The sequence below is a fragment of the Delphinus delphis genome, chromosome 14 (genome assembly GCF_949987515.2).
Source record: "Delphinus delphis chromosome 14, mDelDel1.2, whole genome shotgun sequence".
Classification (NCBI taxonomy): Eukaryota; Metazoa; Chordata; class Mammalia; order Artiodactyla; family Delphinidae; genus Delphinus; species Delphinus delphis.
Window position 1 is genome coordinate 43,351,281 of NC_082696.1, and position 12,560 is coordinate 43,363,840.

The 12,560-nt window shown below is 41.1% G+C and overlaps 2 protein-coding genes across 2 annotated transcripts; one reads left to right on the forward strand and one right to left on the reverse strand.

The window, feature by feature from the left end:
• Positions 1-913: 913 nt before the first annotated feature.
• On the reverse strand, positions 914-5,761 carry CALHM5 (calcium homeostasis modulator family member 5). Its single transcript, XM_060030563.1, has 2 exons — positions 5,173-5,761; positions 914-1,720 (listed from the first exon to the last, which is right to left on the reverse strand). The coding sequence occupies exons 1-2, from the start codon at positions 5,710-5,712 to the stop codon at positions 1,313-1,315; spliced, it is 948 nt and encodes a 315-aa protein (XP_059886546.1). The 5' UTR covers positions 5,713-5,761; the 3' UTR covers positions 914-1,312.
• A 2,179-nt stretch (positions 5,762-7,940) lies between these two features.
• On the forward strand, positions 7,941-11,342 carry TRAPPC3L (trafficking protein particle complex subunit 3L). Its single transcript, XM_060030564.2, has 2 exons — positions 7,941-8,114; positions 11,223-11,342. The coding sequence occupies exons 1-2, from the start codon at positions 7,941-7,943 to the stop codon at positions 11,340-11,342; spliced, it is 294 nt and encodes a 97-aa protein (XP_059886547.1).
• The last annotated feature ends 1,218 nt before the right edge of the window (positions 11,343-12,560 follow it).

The following is a 12,560-nucleotide window of genomic DNA, read 5'->3' on the forward strand; positions in this document are numbered from 1 at the left end:
TTCAGTGACATCACCTTGGTAACTTGAAATTACATCATAGAAATTGGCAAACACTTCAAATCAGGGTTGTTGTTGTTTTTTTTTTTGAGAGCCAGTTGTTAAACATTTATCACATACCATGTTTAAAACCCAAACAATATTTCAAATATTGCAACATCACAGCCCCCACCTCCCACTCTCCCACCTACACACACACACACACACACACACACACACACACACACACAACCTGACTCTGCACCTCCAAGTTCCCAAGGATATGTTGTTTCAGGTCTTATACCTATAGGATCCTTTCCCCAATTTGGGATAATGTTCCATAGTAATAAGGAGTTCATCCGCAGGATTCTCCAACTAGGAGGCAAGGACTCTCTGTGGTATAAGATGTGAGCCACAGCATAGAACATGGTGCCTCTCCCTTAAATATCAATCCCACTCAGAGATTTAGAGGGAATTAATATATCTGTATAGTTAAACTAATGTGGATATATTACATAATAGAATGCAAAATTTGCATTCTGTAAGTGCCCACCAAAGTGTTTTTAGTTTCTTATAAAGTCACAGGAAATAAATGAACTTCAAGGTTGAAAAAAAGTTTTAACGTGTAATAGTAATATGTGTCTATATCAATAGTCATAAATATATATATGTATATTTGTGCTTGTGTGTATGTGTATTTTTTAATGTAGAAATGGTTTCATGAAGGCAAAAGTACCTAGAGCCCACAAAAGTCATAATACAGCCCGGACCGTAGGGGTCTACTTTCAGTGCATAGTGGAGACATGTGAAAAGCTCTGAATTTTATGCATCATATTCTTTTAATGTGTTATTTTGAGAACCGGTGTCTTCAGATTCCAAGGAAATGAATTTCAAATGATAGAATTTCACACATCCTTGAAAGGCAGTAGGATAGATTTACTGAGTGAGGATTTCTACCAACTACACTGCAGATCCCACTGTACAGAAGTCTGTTAAGAGTACCACACTCACTCCCAAGTCACCACTGCTACCCCCGGATGCCATGACCATATTTACACAGAGTGGCAGACCTTCTTGCATGAGTCTCACTGTCAATCATAAAATCTTAGAACTTGAAGCCCCTGAGCCCAACCCCCGACAAATGCGGCAGCACCTCTGTCACCATCCTTGGCCGGTCACTCAGCATCAGTTTGAGCACATGACACTGTCTGCAGCTGGGAGCTGCAAAGCTGCTTGCCTTTGCGTTATTGTCTTATAAAGAAACGCTAAATGTGAGAAAACGCAGAGATGCTCGGGTAGCTGTTGACGCAGTAGGAAGATGTCTAGACACCACGAGTCAGTGATGGTCGGTGAGCTGCACATTTTGAGAAGCATCCACAAGCACCATTGTAGTCTCATCATCCTCAGGGCGAAGTTCCAGACCATCTTCCACCACCCTGTGGAGGGCGCTGTAATGCTGCTGGTTTGGGTGGAAAGAATGCAGCTCTGAAGCAGACTCCCAGGCCGCAAGGGTAGGCATGGAGAAGACCTCTGGCCTCTTGTTTTCGAAGAAGCATTTCAGGTTCCTCTCACTCAGCTTTTTGGCATAGTCCAGGAACGTATTTTCCAAGTACTCCTTCTCCGTTTGTGCATACGTCTTCCAAAAACTCAGCTGAAGGTAGCTAACTTTTGATCGGCAGCGAGCATAACAAGCAGTGAGCAGAGAGAAGAAAGCTGCTGAACAAATCAGGAACCAGCCTAGAATCTTAGAAAGAAAGAAATACTGAGGACCTCCAAAGCAAAGCCACTTCTCCGGGAGCCAGGGTAGTGTTATTGGGAAGTGTATGGCTAATTTAATATCAGACCTCGGTTGAAATCCTTCCTCTTAATTACTAACGACAGGTTTTTTTTACAGTCAAATAAAGTTGGGGTTTACCTAACCTCTATTCTCCATCCTACCCACCATTGCTGGTATGCAAAGAAAGACCCAGAAGGTAGGCAAATGGAAATGAGCAAAAATATAGATTATCCAAGAACTGGGAAAACCAAGCCCTCAAATAGTACTAGCTATTAGAGGGAAGAATTCTGTGCATGAGTAAATGCGCTCATTTGAGCAAATGACCAGTTCCTTAGCGGAGTGCTTTCAGGCGTTGATACGTGCATATTCAGGACCCGTGACTGATTTTTCCCATGTTACATTGTTTGCAGAGAACAGCAGACCCTCCCTGACAGAAGTATCATCACTCATTATCCAGGATAAAGTGAGACAAACGTAACACAATAAGGAAACTGAAGCTATAAGAATTGGAAGCCTGCATAAAAGCCAAGAAAAAAAAAATAGAGTCATTGCAAACCTTCAGGATTTGCTGGTTCTGAATTTGGGTAATTGGAAAAAACAAATTCCTCTTTGAATACGAAATGGTTCTGCTGGGGGGTTTTTCTGAACTTTAAAAGCAGAAGTCTAAGCAGCTCAACTTATCTTCTAAACTTTTTGTTGTTCTAATTATATTTTTCACAATTGGAATTAATTTCATATGTGGACAGCTAACAAAGCTCTTTCAAAGTTTCTCTTGACATTTTAGTTAGATGGCCCTTAGTATTTCTCAGCAGATGGGCCTATCTGAACACAGAAACAATCTGCAAATGAACCCATTCAGACCGTAACAGAACCACAAATATGCTCCAATGCTTTAAACAAGTGTTTCCCAAACTCCAACTCCAGACTATGGAGGTCATTGTACAGGGTCCCAGACCCCACATGAATGTTAATTCTGGGTTGCCACTAGTTGGGTTTAAATCTCAACTTTCTCCTTTCTGTGGCTATTCTCCATGCCTCAGGATTCTCAATTGTAAAGTGGGGCTTATCTACCTCAGAGGGTAATTTGGGGCATTAAAATGAGATGATGTAGACATACACGTGACTCAGTAAGTATCCGCCATTGTCATGTGCTGCTACTTTTCAAATGTATTCATGTCTATGTAAAAGCATTACTGAACACAGGATATCTTTCTGATGTGATTTAACAAATGAAGCACAGCTTCCATCGTGTGAAAAGTCCTCGCACTTACTTTAGTCACTTGTGCTTAGCTCCCTCGGATCTTCCTCTTTTCTTTAACCTCTACCTTTCTTTTTCCACACAGGTTCTCCTGTAGGCCAGTAGGCCATCCCACCTCAGTATCTGAACCAATGCTGCTGTGTCGTCAACTGTTTGATCAGCTTCAGACTCCCCCTCCCCCCATTGCATGACCTTACCTTCGACTCGCTCTCACCTGAGCGCTGAGCACTGAGCACTGAGCCCTCTGTTCTTCCCAAATTCATGGTACCCAGGGTCTACCTAGACATGGTGGATGCTCCCACCCCAGCCCTCAAGAGTGTCCCGTTCTGCACGAGTCTTCTCCCTGAAACCCTGGCGTTTTTCTCGTCAGTTTAGAACACTTACTCCTTGCCAGCAGCTTTATATCCATTTATGTCCATCATCTACTATACCTTCTGGCACCCCTCCCAGGTAGGAGGAAACTATGAGGAAACTGGGACCCTGAGGGGGTCAAACAAGTAGCTCTGGGCCACATAGCTGGTAAGTGGTAGAATCAGTATTCAAACCCAAGGAGAGCGAACTCCAAGACGGAGTTCTTGCCACTGCTCTACCCTACCTTCCTGAGGAATAGCAAGCCACCCAGCTGGATTCATTTCTCTGCTCCACCCATGGACGCGGCACCTTTTACCCCCAGCCGCACACCCAGCTGTTGGTCTGGACTCTTTGTCGCTCCTGCCTGTGGGAAGCACTGTAGTCAGCACCTGCTGTGACACAGCTCCCTTTGTCCACATCTCTTATGCCTCTCCTAGGAATCAGCCCCAGGCCCTTCTCATTCCTCTGAAAAGTAAACAGGTCAGCGCGCCCAGGCTAAGCTATGGGAGGATGTGCATGATTTCCTTATGTCTCTGTTTAGAGAAGAAAAGTTCACACAGTGACAAGTGTTTGGATCTATCTGAATGGAGCCTGGTGCCCGAGGACACAAATCATACATCACTCATTGTATCGTAACATTTGTAATTAACACCTTCCTTCAACCAAAGAAGGGAGCCCGGCATGTTTTTATCTAAGATGCGCTTTATGCATGAAACAAAAGATTTTGTTTGGGGAGCATTTTTAGGCTTAGCAGTTTATGAAGAGAGTATGACTATATCGCCAACCAGTTTTGGAAAGTATGATTTTAGAAAAAGATTTTGCCTTGATGTGTTGTTGAAAAGGCAAGTCTATGCTGAAAAAAAGTAAAATTACACTATTTTCAGCACATTTATTCTTGAACAAATAGCATTCCTGACAAACTGTGGATCTATTTATCTACTCTTATTGCTTGTTTTGATTTGGGGAATGTCATTCCTACTCCTCACAAGTAGGAATTCAGTCTTTTCCTGAGGCCAGGGCCAGGCTCACATCTGGATTTGTGCTCACGTACCTGGAAGGATGACAAGCTACTTCCTTGTGTCAATTAGGTAAAGCTACAATTTCCTGCTGTTAAATAAAACAGTGCCCCAAATCTTGAGCTTCTAAAATAATGTAAGAACTTTTTTAGCTGTAGAGCACAGAGCACAGGACGAAACCTCCCTGGAGAATATGGTCCCGTTTCACTGAAGGCTATTTAGAGACTGCCAACCCCCACTTTATACAGGAAGTTCTCCTCCATCTCGACAATATTTATACATAGAGGTAGCAGTTGCCAGAAATCATGCAAGGGAATCTCTACACTCATTGTATTATGTGCGGCTTTGGAAAGTATTATCTCATTTCGTTCAGCTGTATTTTAATAGATACGTGTGTTTTTCTGAGAAACCAGTTTAAAAATAATTAATAGAAGCCAGTAACTTCTAATTACTCTGCCATTAGCACTCTATTGTGAGTTAGTGTCATGCATTATTTACAAAATCAACCCAGAGGGATTGTCTTAAAATACATAAGTATTTACATATGTATAACTCAGAGGAGATTTCTTTTCAGAAATGGAAAAAACAATCCAATCAGCAATATGTCTAGCCAAGCAACCACTGAAAAGCTTTTCCTCAGATTGTCTTAATGCTGCCCCGTGTTCCAATTTCCATTTAGTTTCAAAATGTTTTAGGAGGATTCAGACTCAGCCCTGGCTCAACAGAGTACAGAGAGAATACTTCAAGCTCACTCTGGGGAAAAAAAGAAAAAAGTCATGTTTGTCCTCTCTTACCTGAGACTGGGCTTGCAGGGACAGTTTCAGTTCTTCGTTGTCTGTATGGGTCATGCTGATTTTGCCGCAAGGTACCTTGTGAAGTTCGTCCCAGCACTCTTTGGGCTTGCCCTTGCAAATCAGCCCCAGGAGTCTGGAATTTTTGGTCCCACTCATGGCACATTCATAAAACGTCCCATTGAGCAAAGCCACAGAAAGCCACATTACTGGAGCCACCAATGAACTCAGAGTGATCTGACCGAGGACATAGAAGAAGCGGCAGCTGTGGCCCCTGGGGAAGATTTTCCTGGGATTCACACAGCAGCCTGTGAAGAGTCTCCATGACCTGTTGTTCAGAAAGAATCCCAGGATCAGTAACACCCAGGCAGGAGCAAAAAGGAAAACCAATCCGTACACCACATTCTCAGTGCTGCAGGGACACTTAAAAGCCACGAGTGAAAAGAGACGCTCACCTCCCACAGTCAGCAGAGCCAAAAAGCTGTAGCCAATAACAGTTTTCCGGTTGAGGATGAATCTTAAAATCCCCTGAAAAGCATCCATGATGGAGATACACAAAGGGAAAACGCTTTGCTCTTACTTATTGGCAGAGCAGCTGTGGCAGTGGCCGAGGGTGGAGCTCTTTCTTCGTTAGAAGCAACAGTCCTTCTCAGACTGAATTCAGCCAGATAAGGAAACAATGTCATTCCCTAGGAATGAATATTTCCCAACAGTGTTCAGTTAATGCCTCCTACTGGTGGATATTAGGCCATGAAACTAGAGCCAAAACACTGAGAATTAGAGTAAATTCAAAGTGAACAGCCTCCATTTTTGTGTTATTTCCATGTGGCTTGGATTGAGAATCAGAAGGAAATTGCGACTCTGCAGATAGTAATAGTCTAGGAATTTTCCAACCAGAGGAATCAACATTAGCAGAAATAGGGTTTCAGCCAATTGATTGAGAGCCACTGAATCAAGCCTCCTAGCCTAGAGTTTCATGATGGTATTTTTCTTTTGTTGCTTAAGACTTTTGCACTTTGACTTAAGATCTGGAAGATTCATTTTACATCCTCTTTAACTGACTAGTGACTTAAACCAAATTTTAGGAGTTGGGCTATTTGAAACTTATATGGAAAAGTTCAGGGAGAGTTTGAGTTTTGAATGAAAGACAAAGTGAGAAGGGTCCTAATCATTTCTTTCCTAGACTTTCATAGTAACCTCTTGATTGGTATCTCTGCCTTTGACCTCATGACCACCCCCATTCTCAACCCTAAATCCATCCTCTATGCTGACATAAAGGAGATCCCTCTAAAACAGAAAACCAGTTCCTCCCTAGCCTACTCACACCTTTGGGGCTCCCTGTTGCCCACAAATTGATAGATGCCAACTTCCCCTGAACCTCATCATGGTATTTCATGCCCTTGACATGTTCCTTCTATCTGGAATATCCCCCCCCCCCCACACACAACACACACACACCTGACCTTGTCCACCTGGCAAACTTTCACTCAATATTCATAAACAGGGTAGAAGCTTCTTATTCTGTGAATATTTCAAGGGTTGCTACCAAATATATAACATTGTTCTTGCAGAGCTTATAGTATTGCAGTTATTTTTTTAATATCTATAGCTCCTCTTTAACTGTGAGCTCTTATAAAACAGGAACTACATCTTATTACATTTTGTATTCTGGGCATAAATATGATGTCAAACACAGAATGGATGCTTACTCAATAATTCGTTTTTCAAATAGTTATCGAACTCCACACTCCACTACACAGTGTGCCAGGCACTGTGCTAGACAGGCACAGTACTCAATGAGTACTATTGAATGAATGAATGAATGGTGAAACTTCTAGTACTTCTAATTATAAATAATTTAAGGAAATTGTCCCCATATCTGTCCTACACTGCTTTTAATTTTAAAATTAAATTAATTAAGGCACTTGAAAGACAACAGTCAAGCTGAAAATTTCCATTAATGAACTTCAGATTCCAGGCCTGTATATTTTGTGACAAGGAAGTCCCTTGGACTGGAAGCCAGGGAACTAAGTTACAATGTAAACTTAGCCACGTCATTTTACTTCTCTGAGTCCCAGTTTACTCATTTGAGAAACTGGAGGTATGCAAGAAATAGTCTCCAAGGCTTCCTCTATCTCTACATTGTAGAATTCTTTCAGCTTTAAAACAGCAGACTTTTTTGAGAAGCTGCGTTATGACTCACTTATGTGCCTCCCACCACTAACCCTTGTTCCTTCTCAGAGGCCTGTCATCCTTGGTGTTACGACTCCCTCCACTTCCCAAAACACACCCTTGGGTTTAATCTTCCCATGGCACCCTCTGCCCTCTGCTCTGTCGCCTTCCTGTTGTGGCAGGTGTGTCTTGGGTCCCTTCTAATTCAGGATCTTATCCTTTACTAGGCACATGTGACAAACATTATGCTAGTATGCTGATGATTGGTAATATTTTAATTTCTTACCCTCCTAAAGGATATTCACTTTTGAAAAAGATTTTTTCAAAAATGATGCCTTAACTCTAAGTTTCATAAACCATATTATTTCCATAGAAAACTTGTCCTTTAGGATACTCCATGAAAATAAAAGGGTTGAAGGGTTGTCCAAGTCAGAGGGTCAGTAAATTTCAAAGCTGAGCGTGAACCCAAGCTTTCTGACTACACACGCCACGAGCTTAACCATTGTGCCTGGAAAAGGGTATTTGGGTGCCTAACTAACAGTTCTTTGTTCTAGACCAAGTTTTGTAAATTTTTTCCTGTTTACTAGGTTGCCTTCAAGATGTACTTGGGAACTACACCAAGTGTGACCTGTAACAATTCAAGCAGAAATGAATTTTCGCTGATTCCAGAAAAGAATCCTCTGGTGGAGTTTGTGGAAGAGCTCCCTGCTGGGCGATCTTCTCTGTGCTACTGCAGTTTACTCTGTGGGATTATCAGAGGGGCCCTGGAAATGGTAAGGCACAGACCCTACTTTGCCAGGTATATTCATTATCTAGTGCAGTGTAACTACCCCCAAATGCAGCCTCTTAAAACAACAAATATTTATTACCTCACACAGTTTCTGAGGATCAGGAATCTGGTAGCAGCTTTGCTAGGTGGCTGTGATTCAAAGCCTTTCACAGCTTAATGCACATGCAGTCAAGCGGTTGGTCAGGGCTGCAGTCTCTGAAGGCTTGACTAAGGCTGGGAATCTACTTCCAAGCTCAGTCACGTGGCTTCAGTGCCTTTCTCGCAGTCGGTTAGAGGCTTCATGAAGTTCTTTGTCACATAGGTCTCTTTGTAGCTCTAATCACAACAGGTGCTGTCAACTCTGGGACAACGTTGGAGGGAACTACCTGAATGATAGGAGGCGGGGTCATTGTGGGCCATCTTGGAGGCTGGCTTCCACACCTGAATTATTCATTGATTTAACCAAGACAGTGATCAGCATCTGTGAAGAGGCACGGAGCATACACAGATGAACAAAACACAGTTATTGCCCTTCAAGAATCTTCTGTCCAGTAGAGAAGTCAAATGACTTAGGGCCACGGGAGGACCTGGGATGGGGTGGGGTGGAGTGGGGTGGGAGGTGGGCAGGGAAGCTTTCCTACGGAATCTCTGAGCTGACATCTGAAAGACAAAAGCAGTTAGGTGAAGGTCTTGGGGTAAGAGGAAAATAATATTCCAGGTAAAAGGAGGACCTTGCCCAAAGGCACAAAAATAATATTTTGTTCAAGGGACAAGGAAGTTGAACTAGTTCAGTGTGATTCACACATAGATTGGGGAAAAAAATCAGGTCTGAAATAGGATAAAGAAGTCTCCAGCTTTCATGGGTAGCAGTTGATTATATGTGCTGAATGACAAATATGTATCAGACATCATATGGTCCCAAATATCCAAACAATTTCAATGTAGTCTTTTTGATATTTTAACTGATTTTCAGTTAAAGTATGACAAAGACAAAAAAGATCTTATGGGGAAGAAATGAGAGTGAATTTAGCTTCCATATTTCAAAGTGTGTTGTACATCCTTCTATTGGATGGTGAGAATCACAAAAGCATGGTTTTTGCACGCTACAGGAGCAGATAAGTTGGTACACCAAAGTCTATGGTTTAACAAATGCAGGCTGGTTGGCCAGGGAATTCTTAGTGAGAGAGGGGAGTGAGTCAGATAAGACTCAATAAATATTAATTAACTGCCTACTAGACCCAGGTTTTTTCACTTATTATTTGCTTTTACTAGGTATTTTTAAAAACATTTTTATTGGAGTATAATTGCTTTACATTGTTGTGTTAGTTGCTGCTGTATAATCAGCTATACATATACATATATCCCCATATCCCCTCCTCTTGCATCTCCCTCCCACCCTCCCTATCCCACCCCTCTAGGTGGTCCCAAAGCACTGAGCTGATCTCCCTGTGCTATGTGGCTGCTTCCCACTAGCTATCTATTTTACCTTTGGCAGTGTATATATGTCCATGCCACTCTCTCACTTTGTCCCAGCTTACCCTTCCCCCTCCCCACGTCCTCAAGTCCATTCTCTACGTCTGCGTCTCTATTCCTGTCCTGCCCCTAGGTTCTTTGGAACCTTTTTTTTTTTTTTTTAGATTCCATATATATATGTTAGCATACTGTATTTGTTTTTCTCTTTCTGACTTACTTCACTCTGTATGACAGACTCCAGGTCCATCACCTCACTACAAATAACTCAAATTTCATTTCTTTTTATGGCTGAGTAATATTCCATTTTATATATGTGTCACATCTTTTTTATCCATTCGTCTTTTGATGGACACTTAGGTTGCCTCCATGTCCTGGCTATTGTAAATAGAGCTGCAATGAACATTGTGGTACATGACTCTTTTTGAATTATGGTTTTCTCAGTGTATATGCCCAATAGTGGGATTGCTGGGTCATATGGTAGTTCATATGTACAGTGCACTTTGAAATATAGAAGCTAAATTCACTCTCATTTTTTCCCCATAAGATCGTTTTTGTCTTTGTCATAATTTAACTACTAGGTATTTTTTACTAGGTAATTTTGCTTATATCTTATCTATCCCAATGACTTAAAATAGCTGAACAGGTACTCTATTGAGGGTAGGTCAGCAATATGCTGCTCTTTTGTGAGTATATATATATATATATATACACATATATATTTCTTTTTCTTTCTTTCTTTTTTTTTTTTTTTGCAGTACACGGGCCTCTCATTGTTGTGACCTCTCCCATTGCGGGGCACAGGCTCTGGACGCGCAGGCTTAGTGGTCACGGCTCACGGGCCTAGCCGCTCCGCAGCACGTGGGATCCTCCCAGACCGGGGCATGAACCCGTGTTCCCTGTACCGGCAGGCGGACTCTCAACCACAGCGCCACCAGAGAAGCCCAATGTGAGTATATTTTAATGAATAGAGAAGCAAGCCCTTACTTCAGTGTCTGGGAAATGAGAAATGCTTTATTGTGGAAATGAAGGCCTGGGTATCAAATATCCATGTCTATAATTTCAATTTTTAATTTTATACTTATAATTTATTTAGTTGGTGTTTTTTCACAGCTCTCAAAGCCATAAGTAATTGCTAAATGTTGTTAGGACAAGTGATTATGTTATTGAGCTAATGACAGAGTGATTTATAGCAAGTCAATTGGAGAAAAATCATTTTAAGAAGCCATTTATCCTTGGAAGTTCTGCTTGGCAAGGCACATTGAGTCAAGGCTATCTTTGAGTTGGGAATTTGTGTTCTTCCTGAGATGGAGCCTTAGTTTAGACCCACACTGTGAACAAAAAGGGGCCCACATCCTGGGCTTGCCCCAGAATCAAGCAGGTTGAGCCTGTCCTGGACCACCCCTCTCTTTGCAGACTCACACACAGAGCTGACCACAGCCAGATCATCAATGGAGGACGCACAGTAAAGGGCCCTTCATCCACAGAAAAAGCTCTTTTTTTATCATTTTGTAAAGAAAGTCAGCTCTTTATGGGGTAAATCAAACTGAAAATAAAGACAGAAAAAATTAGAGGTTGTTTTTTTTTAAACCTGAATGACTCAGGCCTGTTTTGCTTTGTTTTTTCTTTTTGTCTTTCCTAGGTTCATTTAGCTGCTGATGTTACATTCTTGCAAAACAGACTAAAAGGTGACAGTGTGACAGAAATAGGAATGACATTTCTGAAAATGCTGGATGAGGAAAAAGACAGACGGAAAAAATGAAGAATAGCATGCAAAATGCCACAGGCTGGCTGGCTGAGCAGTTAATATTAGCTGCACATATAGAGCCACAGAAGTTTTGCATTGTTTAATAGCATGGGGTTTAAAAGACTTATAAATCAGCCAGAAATTTGAAATGCAGGGCACTAAGATTTAAAGCTGTTTTTTTCTTTGCTTGTAAATCACACATTTTCAATCTCGAGTCTGCAAGATTTCATATACAAATAACTCCTTGTAAAATAGTAAGCATGAATTCTACATATTACATGATCCATCCTAAGAGAGTCTGTTTTTTTTCATTTTCTTATGGTAATGAAAAAAAAGTATATGACCTACACAGTTGGTGTATTTATCCCTTCTTACTGGAAAAATGGGATGAAATTATACAATACCAATGTCACTATATAAAGACAGTTTCTAGATACTGTATATTGCATTCTCTATAGGAACAGTACCATTTGTAACAATTTTCCATATTTTTGAGAAGCTGTAGATATGACTTTTCTCGTATATAGGCTTGGCTTATAGCTTCGGCCTCCTGAAGCTACTCTTGACTTGTAATCATCAAGGCAAGCTATTTATTTGAATGCTAATTCTGAAATATTTTAAAATAGCATTTAATTTTAATTCATTTAATTTTTAGATAGCTGGTAATAACCAAATTCCTTCCTTTTCTCAGGAAATATTACTGATGGTCAGGCCAGGAAATAAAATGAAAGGTAAAGAATGTTCTTTGAGAATACTTTCTTATCCCAAAGCTTATTCAGTTAGAAACTTTAGTATCATTTTTATCTCCTAAAAATTGTACAAAGTGTATTTTGTTTGTGACCAGAATATTTTTAAAATTCAAAATGTACTGGATTAAATAAATGATCATCTTTACCAGACCATAAGCATATAGCAGTCCAGAATCTACTAGGCTCTGCAGAGAACTCAAATTATAAGTAAAAGTACCAATTAGGGTGGCACCATCAGTTAAAACTGGTGTAAGTAATAAGGTAGTGGTAGACCTCAACTAGGTCTCAAGGATCCTGAAGATACAGTCCCAGTTCTGTTTCTAGTGGCTTCAGCTGATCCTGACTAGTGGCTAATCCTGGGCAAGGCACATCATCTCTCAGCCTCTCTCCATCTCTGTCTCTCTGTCAGTCTGTGTCTCTGTCTCTGTCTCTGTCTGTCTCTCTCTCACTTATCTGTAAAATGAGAGGATTGGATGTAGTAAAT